This window comes from Phoxinus phoxinus (assembly GCF_949152265.1).
Source record: "Phoxinus phoxinus genome assembly, chromosome: 21".
NCBI lineage: Eukaryota > Metazoa > Chordata > Actinopteri > Cypriniformes > Leuciscidae > Phoxinus > Phoxinus phoxinus.
This window is the reverse complement of record NC_136896.1, coordinates 25,648,249-25,665,670: the sequence shown is the minus strand read 5'-3', so window position 1 is coordinate 25,665,670 and position 17,422 is coordinate 25,648,249. Positions and strand designations below refer to the sequence as shown.

The window sequence follows — 17,422 nt, the reverse complement described above, 5'->3', positions numbered from 1 at the left end:
TGTTGAATAAAACGTGAATGTATCTTGAGCTTGTGTTAAACAGACCTTATTTCAGACATTTAAACAAAAACCCATTGACTTTGGGATAATGCAACCAGAATTGCTAAAATGCTCATTTGCATTTTGGCTTAAAAATTTACGTCATCGCACTAAAACAGTTAAAATCAGAATAACTTTAAGGGGTAATACTTGTTGTCTTTGGGGTAGAGCTGCTATATAAATTGAGAATCACAATATTTTTCGTTTAAAATAGAGTTCCCAATTCTCTCATGATTCTGTAGACAATTAAAAAAAAATTGTCTATAATAATAATTTACAAGAGGTTCTGGCAAAATATGACCTGTTGCAGTCCTTTTAAAAATATAGGCTATAGTTAATTTTAATTATTTAAAAAATAGGTTTGAATCTTGAATGATTCAATGACTCTCATAAAGATGTCACTTGTTTCATTACTGTGAGTCAGCATTTTAGTGTGTAGTGCAAATGTTCACTTGTAATGGATGTATTGCACAGGATTTCAGAATTGACAAATCTGCAGCCAATCGTTCACAGCTTCTGGCGTTACAGTCACACCGTAACACCGGAAACCGATCAAAGTCAGCCATCTTGAAGGATATCTCAATTTTCTAATTGCACCACGAGGAGCGAAAAGTGAGGAAACTTCCAGAGGAGTTATGAGCGAGGATGCACTGGTATATATTATCCGCCCCCTTCACCTCTGTCACAATTTTAATGTATGCTTTACCTTTGCAGTTTAAATAAACAATACAGCTCACATATTTCAACAGAGCATCTTGCTTTGATGTTTTTATGAACTTCTTAAATAACCAAACTTCAGCAACATAAAAACAGATCCCTTGAGCGCAGCTAATGATGCTACTGATGATGACGTAACACTTGAGACTGATCAAAAACATTCCAAAAGTCAAACTTTCCTTCGATTCCTCTGTCCTCGTTTTCTTTCCTTGTATCTTAAAGGTATACTTTTCAAAAGGTTGCACTTTGAAACATGTTTTCAAAAGTTTTTTTCTGGCCGCCCAAAGGATGTGTTTGTGTAAATAATCGGCCAAAACACAAAAACCTTAAAATTTTTAGTTGAAACCGGTGTCATGTAAATGGCCCCTGAGATTTTACTCAAGTCTTGGTTATAATTTCTGACTCTGATCAACAGATTTGAAAAACTCGAGTTTCTAAAACATCCCAATTCGAATGTCAGGAATAGGATTTACTGACTCAGTAACTTGGTTATTCAGAGGAATCATGGGTTGAATTATTGAACATGTGCATACAGAAGGGTGGGAGGTGTAAAGAAGATACTAAAACTGCAAAAAAAAAATCAGTGAAACTGTTACGGTACAGAGACTCAAGGCAATGGAAACGAGTAAGAAACAGGTTTATTGAAACAAGTAGAGGTGCATTCCAGTGGGTGACGATAATGACGAATGTCTTTGAATAATGGTGGATGGACATACTGACAGTTCTTTCGGTTGTAGATGATTGAGGAGATCACAGATGACAAGGAGGTAGATGGCAGGAGCGCACACACCGAGGTTGGAAGAGAGGACGAGGAAACCAGGAAGGCAATGGAGACTTATAGTAACCGGACAGGAGACGAACAGACACTTCATAAGTGAGGTGCGAGTGATATAGCGATCTCTGTGATTGGGAAGTGCATGCAGGTGAGGGCCAGGGAGGATGATGGGAAATGTAGTGAGGATGGGAGGTGGTGACCGTGACAGAAACAACATGGTGTTATGCTGAACATAATTAAACCCTGATCCTGTGACATAAAAATATCCATCTGTTACATAATTTCACATCAACAAATCCATATTATATACTTGACATTAAACTTACAGAATAGCAGAGCCAAAACACACGTTTCAGTGAGAGACTGGAAGGATTTTTTTTTATCAACATTAAACTGTTTGCAGTAAAAAAAATAAAAAAAATCTGTAAAGTGATATATTCTGAGTGAGAAATAATATTCTGACATGAGTTTTATCTGGAATTGATTTGATTGTGAAGTGTTATATTAGATTATAGGCCTATTGTCCCAATGCATGGGATTTTTGTTGTTCAGCACTCGAGTTACAAAAAGCAAAAACAGCAAAAATGTAATACACTTCAACTTCATACTTGTCAGCCAGTTATAGGGAAGGGTCGACAAATATAGGGCTTGCGTGGTGGGTTGAGGGTTCAGACAAAAAAAAAGAAAAGAAAAAAAAGAGAGACATTTCAGAGGCAAAGCAAGTTTGCACCACTTGAAATTTTGACAGATGATTACAAATGCATAATTATTTTATGAATAATGATTAATCGTGCACAATAAACCAGTCATTTATATCCGCCGTTGTGGTGTCGAGTACAGAAGTACTGAAAAAAAAGCAACGAATGTGTAGATCCACATATGCAACAGTCAAAACAGCACAATTCATTTGCAATTATATTGCGTTTATACAGCAGTTTAACAAACAATGAGTTATTGAGTTACTTACTTTCTTACTTACTTTCTTCTCTGTCTTACTTACTTTACTCTATTGGCAGTTAAAGTTGTTTGTCTTTTTTGTTCCGCCAGCAAAACTACCTCCAACGATGCCCCAGCAGAACCATTTCCACAAAGCAGTTATACTGGTATGTTGCTCGTTCGTCCTGATTGAATCAGTGTTTTGAATTAATTATTAAATGACTCACTCATAAAGACAGTCATTTTGTCGCCACATGTTGGTGTAACTATGTGCGACATTGTAGGACTTGAAGAAAGAGTCAGTGACAGTCTTTCTGGAACACAAACACAAATTGAAACGGTTTAAAATGTTTAAAAATGATTATAATCTAAAACTATGATTGTTTTCTAAGGTATAAAAAACTGTTTTGCAGGCCATTGTTGAACAATGGTTTGTTGCTTTTCCTTCACTATCCAGTCCAACTCATCTGTAAAAATTTGTTTGGTAAAAAAATGAATTCATATAGACACAATTTATATTTGACTATTTGAAACTCATTTCAAGAATTCCAAGCATAAATCTAGATCAAAAGGTTCATGAGAAACAACAATTCAGTCATGCATGTCCAAACTTTGCATGTCAACATTTTAGGTCTAAGTGAACTTTATACCTTCTATTTTGGGAACGCACTTATGGTGCCCTCCATAGATCTTTCCCATCCTTTTAGGGTCTTTAATGGCTGAACACAAGAAACATGCTCATTTTGGTGCATTTTAATGTGCAGTCATCACCAGCAGGCCATATTAGTTCTGCCGAGTGGACACAACGGATGAATAATGTATAGCTGGAGGAACAGAGAGACAAAACAAGAGAGATTGCCCTGCTTATGGTGAAGAGAGTGTCTGGTCAGGACAAAAGAATAAGGTCATGGAAAACAGCTGTCCAACCAAAGCCAAATAAGTGGCGGGAAAATGCCCCAGGTAAAAATACAAAGATGACTTTAGATACTAGAAATTTAGGTTGGAAGTTCATCCAGAAGAGGTCAAGAAATGGCTGGTTAACACACAAGTCCACTTAGCCCCTGCTGGTAGATACAGTAACTACACAACCTGGCAACAACAACAAAAAAAAAATTTAATTTCCAGCTCACAAACTGATAATTTTAACAAAAATCACATAAATCACTTTTTTTCCAATAATACTATGGTATATATAGTCAGTATAGTGTATAACACTGTATAATTATACAATGCTTATTAAGTTCCAGTCATTAAATTGGTCTTTTCACAGTTTCTCTTTCTGTGTATTGGGGATTTGTTAGGGAGCCTCTCTGGTGTTAGGGGTCTGATGTTGGTTATGCCAGTAGGGCAGGGCAGGGCAGGGCAGGGCAGGGGAAAGTTCAGGGGGAGGAGTCATAGACCAGCAACAAAATATCAACAAGCATGGCTTCAGCAAGCAACCATTCTCTCCTTCATATTATTCTTTTTTTTCTTTCATCCCAAGTGCACTGAGATGATGAGACTCTCAAGTACATCTTTTGGAGCCGAATGGACATATGCGTTGTTGAGGAGGACCATTCATTGAGTTTATTAGTTAAGCCCTGTGGCTGTGTGGATCCTCCTTATAGTGGGAGTCGTTGAGGAAGACGGCATCAACTCCGACTCTCATATATCATCACTCGCAGCCTTTTCCCTGCCCGCTCCAGACAGGAAGCCTCATCTTCCCTGCCCGAAAGGACTGGAGGTAAAAAAGGTATTTGGTATGTGCTTCATTTAGTCAATCCCGGAGGATGTTTTATATCACATGAGAGTTTCTGTCTCAAGTATGATATAACCTAAAGTCAGACTCAGAACACATTCAGTTATATGATTAAAGCTATCCCCAATTCTTTCAAATGTTTAATCCAAGGATATCTTTCAACTCCGAATCCCCCCACCCATGTGTCTCCCATTACTTTTAGTTGAAGGTTGCAATTTTAAAGAAACTAAATTTCCAAACAAAATGATCATAAATATGTTTGATAACATCTCATTCCCAAAAGCATCTTATAGAAATTAGAAACTTGATTTCACAGTTCTTTAAAAAAAAAAAAAAAAAATCACGTTACGAACAACTTACTTAAAATTCCCATTAACCTCCAAAGCTAAGGAAATCCATTTTAAAATGATAAATGGTGTATATCCATCCAGTGATCCAGTATACCCCCACCCCCCATCTCCCCGTCTTTTTTGGTTTTTATTTATTTTCTTCTTCTCTGTAATGCACTTTTGCACCTGATCTTACTGTCATAGTGTAATTATGTATTTTTGTTGTTTGTACATGACATTGTTTTAAAAAAAATCTTCCCAGCCCGGAAAGTCCCGGAACTAAAGGAAAAATGTCCCCCACCCCCTCCGTTGTCGCCCCTTTTTTGTGTTGTTTTATTTTATTATTTTTTTTAAAGATTGAAAATAATATGTTAGCACATATTTGAGCTCTGGGAAAATATAGAGAGCAGTTTTATATTTAGTTTTAGTTTATATTTGCTTTAGTGCCTGCTTTGGGATTGGCTGCTCTGTTACAGTGATGAATTATTGCTCTTGACATTGATCGATGCTACTTTGATGCACAAAGATATTGCACAAGCAAAAACAATATGCTAATGCCCAGTGGTGTATAATGCCCCCATGGAAAATGAAATGTCCGGTACTAGAGATGTCCGGTACTCCCATGGGCTTTCACAAAATGAAAAGACAGTCAGGATACACAAGTCTCATAGTGCTGTTAAACAGAAGCTGTTTCACTTTAATATTATTACATGATGTGAATCTGGTTACACTGTGCAATATATGGAATTAGAGAGTGACTCAGCTAATGGATATTTTGTCAATGGGCAAAAGCCAGAAATAGAGTTCTTATGTTCATTTACTGGAGAGATGATTGATTTATTGTACTGAGATGTGTTAGTCAGAGTCTGGATCAAAATAAACCCAGGTCTTGTTTTGCCATGTGATGGTGAACTGTGATGGTGAACCCCCCCCCCCCCCCCCCCCCCCATAAAATGTGAACAACTCAAACCAAATGGAATCTGATCTTTTGAAGACTAATGCAAAAACACTGGGCTACGGGGGCTATTTATAAGTTCATGAGACATGGCAATCTGAACAGCGGAGGACAACAGCATCCGTTCCAGCCGTTACCACGGTCACTAATTGACCACTTATTGTGATACAGTTTGCGTTTGCAGCTACATCTTCATAAGACAAGTATGTCTCGGTGTTTCTGACTATTAGAATAGCTCGCAATTCTCAAATCAGCTCAATGCCATTTTGTGTGCATGTCACAAAAATGATGGCATATTAATATTAATCAACTAATCTGAACATTTTAATGTCTGATGTTTGTTAACATGCTGACTAAATGATGTCAAAATCATAATTAGGCTGAAGTTGCTTATAGCAGGACCGCCTGCTTTGTTTAGTGATGCCCTCTGGTGGCTGCAGGTTACACGTGTTTTGTTTTTTTATAAAATAACTTTATTCCAGATACAGTATAAGCAGATGCACTACATTTTATTAAGAAGTTATAATTACATATACCGGTAATTGTGTTAAGAATCACTTATTTTAACTCTGAATGCAGGAGACCCTTCATCATTTATAGAGGAAGTGAGTGGCTGCCCTTAGTCTCCTCCTCTTCCTCTCTGGACATTTGGCCAAAAACAGACCTCAGATGGATTACACTCTTTCCTCTTAGTCAGCTGTTATATTATCTCCCAACAGGCAGAAAAGTACCAACTATTCAAAGCTGCTCAAGTCCAAAAGCATAAATCTTACAAATCAGTGATAATATTGCATGCTTAACTAAAATAAATAACATTTTATTATAAAAGATTAGTTTGCCATGAGAACGCAGTTTCAATATCTTACCCTTGTGTATAAAAAATAATTTTACACTGCACTATTCAATAAAGAAATAGTCTTGTATTCTCTATATAATACATTCACTATATTACAATCACTAATTTTAAAGGGTTAATTTACCCAAAAATTACATTTCTGTCATCAATTACTCACCCTCATGACGTTCCAAACCCAAATAAAGATATTTTTAAGGAAATCTGAGAGCTTTCAATCCCTCCATAGTCAGCAACTCAAATACCACTTTCAAGCCCCAAAAAGGTATTAAAGACATCATTATCTATGGGGAAGTACATCAAGTAAGCCATAGGGACTGGGGAACCACTTGCCCAGTGGTTTAACCTCAACTTTATGAAGCGACGTGACTAGTTTGTTTGATTTTTTTTTGTTACCACTTTATTCACAAAGTATTAATCTTCAACGCACAAGAGCACCACAATGCATGTGTGTTTTGTGTTGACACAAGAGCAGATTGCGTGTTGGCGCGTTGGAGATTAAAGCTCAACCGAACTTGCTTGATGCGTGAGAACAAACCTCATTGGTTCTTTCAGAAGCTCAAACTGCTGCTTAACACGAGAATGAACCTGACTGGTTTCTGGAACATGCTTGAGCTTCCCTTTACCACAAGTGATGTGTGAGTTGATGAATGTTTATATGTGAATAAAAGCCTAAATTCAATCTGTTCATCTTATAAAGTGATTGTGTCTCTACAGAAAATTTGGACTAAACCGCTTGAAGCATATGGATTCGTTTTTCAATCTCTATGAATTTTTTAAAGCATCAAAATGGTATTTGCATAGCTGTCAATGGAGGGACAGAAAGCTCTCAGATTTTTATCAAAAAGATATTTAGAAGAAGAACAAATGTCTTATGGGTTTGGAATTACATGAGGGTTAGTAATTAATGACAACATTTTTGTTTTTGGGTGTAAGCAGGTTATCTGTCCACAATAAAATGCACATAGAAATATTGAACCAGAATTGACATGTAAATACAATATAATCAATAATAGAACAGAAGCAATAAGCTTTAGAAGTGTCGCATGTATGACTGTTTAAATGTTTTTGTCAATGTGTTCTGCACTGTGGCTGAGGAGATTTTTTTTATTTGAAAAATGTCCCCATTTACTTTTGTGAAACTTGTATAATGTTGAATAATAATGAAGAAAATGTTGTATAAATATATATAGATACATCTGGGAATCAGTCTAGTGTATGGTTTCAATTGGTGTTGAACAGTATTCTATTCTAGGTTATGTAGAGTAATATCTATCACAGCTTCGATTTGATTACATATATAAGCATCAAAATCTATTTGTATCATCATTTTACAACCTTTATCAAAACCTGCAGGCAAACAAACACTGGTGACTGCATAAATGGACCTCTGATTGCATTCACTATGGTTACTGTATCCATGGAGACGACAAGGCCACCTCATGTCATGGCAGTCTAATGAAACCCAGTGCAAATCTTTACAGTAGGCCAAGTCTGGCATTGTTTGCATTTTGCGTGAACAGGCCATGACAAAATATACTGTTAAAAAAGAAAACTGGCTATAAAGCAAGCAATAATTATATCATCAATACTTTAATAATAAAAAACATACAAATGCAAATGAAACAATAAAAGAAACATAAATAATAATGGCACTACATCTAAAGGTGCCATAACCAGAAAGATTCCTGTAATAGTTTTTTACAATAAAAACAGTGGTGGAGCAAATATATACCCATGTGTCCTATTCCACTTTTCACTATTCCTTGAATATTACAAACATATTTCAAGTAACAATGTCTTTCCACGATAGAAAAAAAGAAGCAGAAAACAGTACAAATACAAACATACACAGCCTATTGCAAAACGTGTAAAACAGTCAATAACAGCTGGTATTTAAAAAAGTATACATATAAAGAAATTAAAAGATGGCTAAACCGCTATAAAACAACCTGACAGCATTTTCACAGGTACGTATTCCTTAATAGCATGTGGTTTTAAATCAAAAACAGACAATAGTCTGTCACTAAGAAATCCTACCTTTTTTTCATAAAAAACAAGGCATAAACATAAAAGCACAATTAGTCTAGCGCTGCATGTCCGGCTCCTATGAACAGGCGAGACCATTTACAGACACACAAATCGAACACAATAAATAACTCAACAACAATCATAACTTTGGTACAGCACAAGACATTGATTATCACCCGTCCAAATACTGAAGAATGTTTTTCAGATTGTGGAATATTAATCAAATACAAAAATGACATTAATTTGCTGTTTATTGTAGTCTTGTCTGTCTATAGAAAGAAAAATGAAACTTGAGATGTTTGAAAACATTGTTGCTCTAAAGATCGGTGACACGTGGCACTGAAGACTCCCATCTCCATTTACTCCGATCCGTACAGTAAACAAAACAAATCTAAAAGACTGTCTAAAAGAGTGTTCTGAATGCAGGACCAGAGCCTCCTAAAACAAGGCCACAAGTCTAAGCACAGTCCGTCCTTTCTTCGTTTTCTAGAATTCCTCAGTGTAACATGCCGAGTAAAAACATCCAGCTGACATGTTCAGAGGCTTCAGCTTTTGTTGTTACAGTGTGAGAATTCATCTTCTGTGCAGCAGTTAATCTTGTATTCATGCTTCAGGCCACTGTTGCCACTTTGTCATAGTCATTAGTGTATTCTGTGTCTGGCGTGTTGGTTTCATCCTGGTTCTTGTTCCAACAGGACAAAGCCGAGAGAAAAAGGCCAGCTCCTCCCAGCAGCACGAAGCTCCCGCTGAAGTAGAACGCCAGGTCGTAGGAGTGCATCCAGTCGTAAATCCATCCTGGAGTGAGAAACCAAACAAGCGGCAGAGTTACTGTATCTCACTTCACAGGTAAACCTGCTGACTCTCTACTCTTGGCACATTTACAACTTAATCAAGGATTCAAATCCTGACTTTGAATTGATATAGAAAACAGAATGTAGCATTGTAATTTTAATTTATGGAAGTATAATTATATGGAATCAAATTCAAATAGCTAATCATAAGTGTTTGAAAAAAAGTGTTCAAAATAAAGGAAAATAATCTTTTAAAAATCTAGTTTAAAACACATTTTGGTAATGTACTCTTTACTCTACTTGTTACTCTATTTCTGTTGGTTTCATGTGTTCAAGTGTTTCATAAAAAAAACAAAAAAACATCTAAATCATTATTTTGTAAATGTTTTTAAATATATACACATATATGCTACATGACTAGACAAAACAAAACAAAGAAACAGCGCTGTGGCGTTCCCTTTTGCCAAGAACGTCAAATTTCGTAATGCACTTTGATTTTGGTGCCGCTCCAACTGTTAATCTGACCGTCATACTAAAATGCAGAAGTTTGATCTTAAGTTTTAACAGAGTCTTCAAACGTCCGCCGGAAGACGCAAAATGATGCACTCTAAAATGTCATGTGGTGTAACCATCAAGGTAAAAGCAATAACATATTTTCCTTACAACTTAAATACATGTGATTTAATGCACACATCTTAATCATTCTTTTAAAATAAGTTGTTAAATGATGCATGTTTTGCTGACAAATAAAAAGACATATCTTTGTGTAATAGGTAACAGAGAAGTTGTTCATTTACATATACTACTGACATCGTATTCGTAATACACAGCTGGTTGAAAATCAGAGATCTTCATTATAGAAGAGTTGTATTGCATAGGCTAGTTGCATTGCATGCAATTTTCATGTATTTTTGGATAAAGAAATAGAACCTGGCAAAAAAGGAATGTCATTGACACACCTATATAAATGGATTCATATCTATATTTAATTAATTAACTTTAATTTTACGTAGTATAGTGGAAAAACACATCTTGTCCCAAAATGGTCTAATTTATGCCAAAGTCTTCAAAATAAATCTTTATCCCCAAGTCATTCCAATTCAGCATCCTGTGGTTTATGTGACCAATTGACCCTTCGCAGGGAGCTTGATTGACAGGTGATCTAACCAATCATACTTCGCCATCCGCCATTGTGTCCGACAAAGCAGTCAGAAGAGTTAGTAGATTAACATGGGAGGATTTGAAATTGAAAGGCGGGTCTTTGCGAACGGTCAATTCCCACTGATGAATTGAAAAGAAGCTGATTCTTAAATTCTATTTTTCCCAACTTCTGGTCTGTACTAATTAATTTGCTAATAACTGAAGTGAACTTCCAATTCAAATTCCCACTGATGAACTGAAAATAAAAATTCAGATATAGCATTCAGATTTTGGCCAATCTCTGGTCCGTACTAATTCATTTGTGAATTAAGTTAATTTTAAAGGCTTGCATAGCGTCTGAACTAAAATCATGGCAACAAGTCAAAAAAATTACCTGCGACAGGTGGTCCGAGCATTATACTAAATCCACCAAAGAACATCAAGATCCCATATGCCTCAGTCAGACGATCCATTCCCACAACCTTAGTGGTCATGTAGGGTATGACGGACCAGTTCCCAGAAAAGAAGCCCAGCACCGCTGAGATGACCTGCAGCCCAGTGTAGTTCTTGGTGAGGGGGATAATGAGAAGAGCCACCCCTGAGCCCAGCAGGGTGAAGGTGTACAGAAAGATGCTGTTCATCCAGCGGATGTCCATCGTGATGCCCAGCAGCAGCTTCCCCACTCCTGCAGCAATGGACATGATGGAGACCAGCGGGATGGTGCGGATGCCATCGACCAGACCCTCGCTCTGGGCCAAATCCTCCAGGAAGAGAAGAGGCGTGTACGCACCCAGGCAATACGCAAACAAAGACACGCACATGGCCGAGAAGACCCTGTTCTGAAGCAGTTCCCCTGTCGACTTCAAGTATTCGGAGTACTCCTTCTGTTTCTTCTTTATGAGCCGCACCAACGGCACACAACTCAGGAGGCTCTTCTCGTACGGGGGAGGCTCTTTCGTCTCTCCGGGGATGAGAACGTTGACGGACTGTTTTTTCTTGATGGGGTCCTCCACGACAGGGCTCTTTTCCAGAACCTTCTCCTCTGCCTTCTCGACCAGCGCTGCTCTCTGTTTCAGGTAGTAGGCCGGCAGGTGCAGTGGTCTCATGAGTCCAGCACAGGCGATGATGTTTAGTGCAAAACAGCCAATTAGCAAAAGGCAGCCGTCGAGTCCAAAGAGTGCAATGAACTCATTCTGCGCCGTAGCGTAGAGAAAACCTCCAATACTTGAACCTGGAAACATGAGAAGGATTGAGTTGTTTTACTTTAATTGGATATGAATGTTATTAGTACTATGGATGCACGATTAATCGAAAATAAAACCATTTAACTGGTGCTCTTTGACTGAAAAATATTACGTTTAGTTTTTTTCGAATTAACTTGGTAAAGGTTTTGGCACTTGCTATGTGAACACAAAAAAACAACAAAAAAATCATGGACATGATTCGAAAAGGTTAAATGGTCCTGTAAAAATATAGTCACACTTGTGCTCCTCGCGGTCAAAATTTGACCGCATTGGAAATGAGTGGGAGATTCATTTTATCTAGTGAAAACTTTTGGTTCTGCAGCCAAACAAAATCTTACTGAAAGCTCATTTTATCAGATAGCTTTGATTTTCTTGCAGTTTTAGAGTAAAACGTGATTTTGAAAATATATTTAATATAAAAATGTAAAATAGTATCTTTGTGCATTTTTCATAACAATACACGTAAAATTCTGTTACTTTTTTTAAATTCACTTTTTTAAACTTTTGTTCACTTCAGCTATAATCTGCGAAGTGTCATCTTTGAAAATAAATCATACTCTTCTGTGCTCTAAAGAATTCAAGATTTACGACAGTTTAAGTTGGAAATTTTACTTTCAGGTCTATGCTCAAAAAGTAAAAAATATTTTATTATAAATACAGCGTAAATAAAAAATCCCCTAAAAATACAAAATATTAAATAAAAAAAACATTATCAAACTAAAATATAGTAATTTCTATGGAGCCCCTGAAGGAACCTTTGCAAAAAATACAAATATACAGACTTTCACGTGCTCCCGAGATACGTTTCTCAGTTTCTGAGCAGTTACTCGTAGGTTAACTGGTTGTAATCTTGGCATTCTCTTTTCTTCTCTCTCTCTCTTTTTACTTTTCTTTACTTTCTTGTTCTGTATGCAATCTTTGCTTAGTTTAGTTGTGTGTGTAGCCTACCGTAGTTTCGTTTATTAAACCATTATATCATCCACGCTTTATTGTCTCTGTGTTTGCCACTCACAAAAATATCGAAGTCACTTAAACATCTTGATCTAGTGATACTGTGCTATTACCCTGCTAGTACTTTATTTACTTTAGTTGGAAAAGGTTATTCTTTCTTGGCCAGGAAGATCATTTATTTCCTAGAATTAATAATTGATTATGCTATTAATTCTGCTACAGTCAATTCTAAAAAATAATGAAAATATTCTAAACCGTTAAAATTAATTATATATATTTTGAGCTGATTTGCTACGCAGCGAATGAAGCTAGGCTGGCATTGTGCTGATTTGTTACAAACCTCTGTAAGTTCGTGCAGGAAGCAAGACTGAAATTACTGATAACTCTGTTTAGGCAGTTCAGAATAGGTTCTTTCTTTCGGGAGACAATAACTCCATTTATCGTTCACTTTGATCTCAGAAAGCAGGGCACTGTGTTCTTACATGTGAGCAGCTCAATTATTATTCACAGAAACTGCTGCTCCACAACTTCACACAAATCTGCTCTGAGTTTGGCTCACTTTAACATGCATTTGGGAAAGCAACATACAACAACCATCTTTCCAAACTTGTGATGAAAAGTGCTTATCAACAATAGAGAATATCTGAAGCACAGCAAACCTGAATATTTTTCACATTTTATATCATAATCGCAATTTTTATTAGAAAAATCACAATAAGATTGTTCCCCCAAATAGTGCAGCCCTAATAAGTACTATTTTTACAGATTTTAGAAAAATAGTAGTCATGACAACTATTTTTTATATATTCTTTTTTTAACTTTTTTTTTAAACAGCATTGAAAGAGTTCACATGTGCTACATATTTGCCCATCCGATCCAACTCATCCATTTGAAATAATTAAATAAATACAATTTCAGCATATGTATAAACATGTATATTCATGCTTTGAGACAAAAATGTTTTTAAAATTGTGAGAAACATAAATTTAGTCAAGTGTGTCTAAACATTGGACTAGTAGTGTATTATTTTCAACTGATCATATATTTAGCCTACCTGTTGTAACAATGCCGAGAGCAAGACCGCGTCTCTTGTCAAAATACTGGCAAGTGATGGTTACAGTAGCAGCATAAACAAGTCCACAGCCTAGTCCTGTGTAATAAAAGTGTGAGGTTAAAGAAAAGTTCACCTGCTCATTTAATCTTCATTATAATCTTATAATCAACTATAATAAAGGTAAACAGATTTGTGTCGCTGTCCAAGAAAAGGGGGCTTGAGCACAAGACCATACTCAAACTCTAAATATCCCCCTAAACTACAGAATAATTGAAGGGATAGTTCACCCAAAAATCTCAACTCTCATGTCTTTCCAAACCCTTAAGACTTTTGTTCATTTTCAGAACACAAATGAAAATCTTTTTGATGAAACCTGAGAGCTTGGTTTTGAAATTGGTTCTCGCTTGTCAAGGGAACATTTGAGCTTCCGTTTACCACAACTGATGTGCGAGTTGATGAATATTTATATGTGAATAAAAGCCTAAATTCAATCTGTTCATCATATAAAGCGATCAAGTCTCTTCAGAAAATGTGGACTAAACCGCTCAATTCATATGGATTAGTTTTACGATCTCTTTATGAACTTTTTGAAGCGCTGAAGTGGTAGTTGCGTAGACTGTCAATGAAAGGACAGAAAGTCATGCGGGTTTGAAACAACATGAAGGTGAGTAATTAATGACAGAATTTTCATTTTTGGGTGAACTATCCCTGTAAGTTAGTAATACACTTATACTGTATATAGTAATAGATATTTAGAATAGGAGTTAATATGCCAATAAATATGGCGACTTTTTAATGTTTTAATACATTTTGAGCAAATATTGTGAAAATAAGTGCATTTCATTTTAGCAAATTTTTCAGCATTATATTGTCCATCACCCCACATACATACGTTGTAATGTGAGATACTTACCAACAACTATCCCATAGGAAAATATGAGAAACTGAACATTGGGTGCAAAAGCGCTAAGCATAAGCCCTCCGGAGACCATGACCCCGCTGAAGATGGTTACGGGTCTGGCTCCGAAGTTCACAACACAGGCACTGCAGATGGGACCTGTGCAAAAGGACAAAAGCATCACCTTATTAGACAATGGGAAACTCAAAATAGAAATACAATCAATAACTGCTTTAAAAAAATCTGATGTAAACCGAGGCATTTGATTAGTGCAGATTTTGATTGACTTATGAAAGCACAGGACATGACATCAAATGTCCCACTGACACAAACCGAAAATCATTAGTCACGATTGTAGCCCTATTGATTTGACACGCTACTCTTTATTTTATATTGGTAAACAAGTTTCATAATGAAAAACAAGGTCAAGACTTTTAATTTAATAATTGCTCAGTATTTATAGTTTGAAGTTGAATTATGATCACATGCAGTTGGAAAGCATAGTCATTACACTTGCTGTTAGTTATATTTATGTTTACCTTGGTATATTCACCCAGAACAAAGGGGAAAAATGCAATGCATATCTTTATGCAGGGTATTTATTAAGCATGAATTATCTCATATCAATGTTGAAAACTTACTAGCAATGAGTCCGACCCCAGACACGAGAGAGCCGACCCACGCTGTTGTGCCTTTGCCATCCTGGAAGGTGTTCAGCCATTCCGGGTAAAGCACCCCCACGGACTGAGGCGAGCCGTAGGCCAGGAGATGACCCATGAAAGAGGCAACCACAATGGCCCAACCCCATCCACCGTCCGGGGCTTGCTTTGTGTTCCCTGCGCTCATGTTTACACTGGGTTACTGTGCTGAAAAACACATTTAAAGATATCGTTCAGCCAAAAAATTCCATTACGCGCACACACGTTATCATGTTTTATGGGGACTTTTCATAAATATGATTTGTTTACTGTATAAAAACTGTACATTGTATCCCCTTAACCTAACCCTACGCCTAAACCTTCCCATCACAGACAACTTTCTGCATTTTTACATTTTCAAAAAACTGTTTAAAGCTGTTTACCTCATGGGGACCAAAGAAAATCCCCACAAGGATTTCGGATATTGCCATCTTCCCCATAATGTAGGGTTTACCAGGCAACACACACGATTATTCATGTATCTGATTTTATTCGTAGAGGAAAATATCTTGCATTTCAACCTCAACTTAATTTCTTATATAAAGAACAACACCTAAGGCGAGGTGTGTGGAATGCGCGTAAAAGCAGCGCACGGACGCAGAGTTCAGGAGCGCGCACGGTTGCTGCTGCGCGCTCATCCGTGCTCCTGAAGTCAAGTCAAGTCAAGTCAAGTCACCTTTATACAATACACAGATAGTTTCAAAACAGCTTTACAACGATAACAGGATGCATTTCGGCTGTTGTTCGGCTGAAGTCAGTTCAGTGTCGATTCATTTCCGTTGTAAAGATCATCAGTAATTAAATGAGTTCATTTCATCTATAATTCTGCAAATTATGTCATCGTCCAACTCAGTTCAGTTCTCATAGAACAGTACAGTCATATTGTTGAATATTAGGTCTACTCAAATACTTCTTACTGCTTTCATTTTCGTTTAAAAAAAAAAAAACTGAAAACAACAATGAAAAACCTAGGCTAGTTGTTTCATTTAAAGCTGAAGACCTAGTTTGCTTTTTGTGATGTGCATATCCAATATATTAAAGAATAGTACTATTAAAAACATTATAACGTCTCACTAAGATAATGAAAGTAATTACCTCCCCAACCGGGAATTGATGATGATTTCCGTGGTAAATTCAGTTCAGGATGTTGAACTGGCTCTTTGGACAATCCGGTGTTATGATTTTATATGTCATAACATATCATTGTGCCATAATGTGAGATGACCGCTGTGATCGATATGAATGATTGTGGATGTGTTGGTCAGCAACATCCTGGTCTGTCTTCATCATTGTGCGGTGTGTTCTGCATGAGCTCCAGCTTTTGTTGCCAGGCGTTTAAACCGGTTTGAAGCTGTTCTCGCTGGCACAGCTTCACATTTCGATGCTCCAACTTCCTTTCTTATTCTGTGATAACAAACACAGAATGGCTGCAGTCAACCCAACATTGACCAATTCCCGTTAACACTTAAACGATTACTTTTCGCCACTGTTGAAATGATGAATGCATTATATATTTGCTTTCTGTAACCGTTGTGTGACACCGAAGGTAGATGGGTAACGTTGGTTTTCCTGTGACGTGGGCAGTGTATATAGACTGCGTTCAAGGAATTTGGTTAATTTGACAAGTTTAATTTGTATTCTTGCTGTAGGTTAAATTGTAAACACATGCCACGTGCATCTTTATGTATGTGCGATGCAGTTCCAGTCCGAACCGGTTGATGATGACAATACAGCCGTGACACGTGTTACCGGGATCATCTGCCTCCTTTCGCATCTTAAAGGGACCATCGTCTACACTTTAAAAACGTATTTTATAACTCCACTTATAATGTGTCTTTAAAGAACGCATTGCACCCAAAACTGACCTTTAAAATTAAAGCTCAACCAAAAATGAGTTTGAAATTAAACAAAATGTATTCCTAAAACAACAAGATAACTAGACGTCTCTCATTACGCCTGCATTTATTTTTAAAATACAGAAAAAACAACAATATTGTGAAATATTATTACAATTGAAAATAATGGTTTTCTATTTTAATATACTTTATAATTTATTTGTGATTTAAAAAAAAATGGTGATGCAAAGGCGAATTTTCATCAGCCATACGTCCTCTTCGGTGTCATGACCTTCAGAAATCATTCTTAACTGCTTTGATAAATACAGTTTAAAAGAACAGCATTTATCTCTTTTATATCGATTTAACACATCCTTGCTGAATAAAAATATTAATTTATTTTAAAAAAAGAGGAAAAGTAATGACTGACGCTGACCT

General features: G+C 36.6%; 1 protein-coding gene and 1 long non-coding RNA gene across 2 annotated transcripts; one reads left to right on the top strand and one right to left on the bottom strand.

Annotated features, from left to right (window-relative positions):
* Nucleotides 1-1,381: 1,381 nt before the first annotated feature.
* Nucleotides 1,382-4,526, top strand: LOC306990113. The gene is made up of 3 exons (XR_013795822.1): nucleotides 1,382-1,635; nucleotides 2,579-2,634; nucleotides 3,951-4,526. It is a non-coding gene; the product is annotated as an uncharacterized lncRNA (long non-coding RNA).
* Nucleotides 4,527-7,915: 3,389 nt separating this feature from the next.
* slc16a9b (solute carrier family 16 member 9b) lies at nucleotides 7,916-16,844 on the bottom strand. The gene is made up of 6 exons (XM_079596480.1): nucleotides 16,245-16,844; nucleotides 15,093-15,317; nucleotides 14,467-14,610; nucleotides 13,554-13,649; nucleotides 10,699-11,535; nucleotides 7,916-9,168 (listed from the first exon to the last, which is right to left on the bottom strand). Exons 2-6 carry the CDS (start codon nucleotides 15,295-15,297, stop codon nucleotides 8,984-8,986), a joined length of 1,467 nt encoding a protein of 488 aa, XP_079452606.1. The 5' UTR covers nucleotides 15,298-15,317; nucleotides 16,245-16,844; the 3' UTR covers nucleotides 7,916-8,983.
* Between the last annotated feature and the right edge of the window lie 578 nt (nucleotides 16,845-17,422).

What these genes read in the sequence shown, in the direction of transcription:
- slc16a9b (XM_079596480.1), bottom strand. Translation starts at nt 15,297, where the DNA reads ATGAGCGCAGGGAACACAAAGCAAGCCCCGGACGGTGGATGGGGTTGG. An exon ending in TGGGGTCGGACTCATTGCTA is followed by an intron (nt 14,611 to 15,092) that starts GTAAGTTTTCAA and finishes CCTTTTGCACAG; the next exon opens with GTCCCATCTGCAGTGCCTGT. An exon ending in TCTCGGCATTGTTACAACAG is followed by an intron (nt 11,536 to 13,553) that starts GTAGGCTAAATA and finishes TCATGTTTCCAG; the next exon opens with GTTCAAGTATTGGAGGTTTT.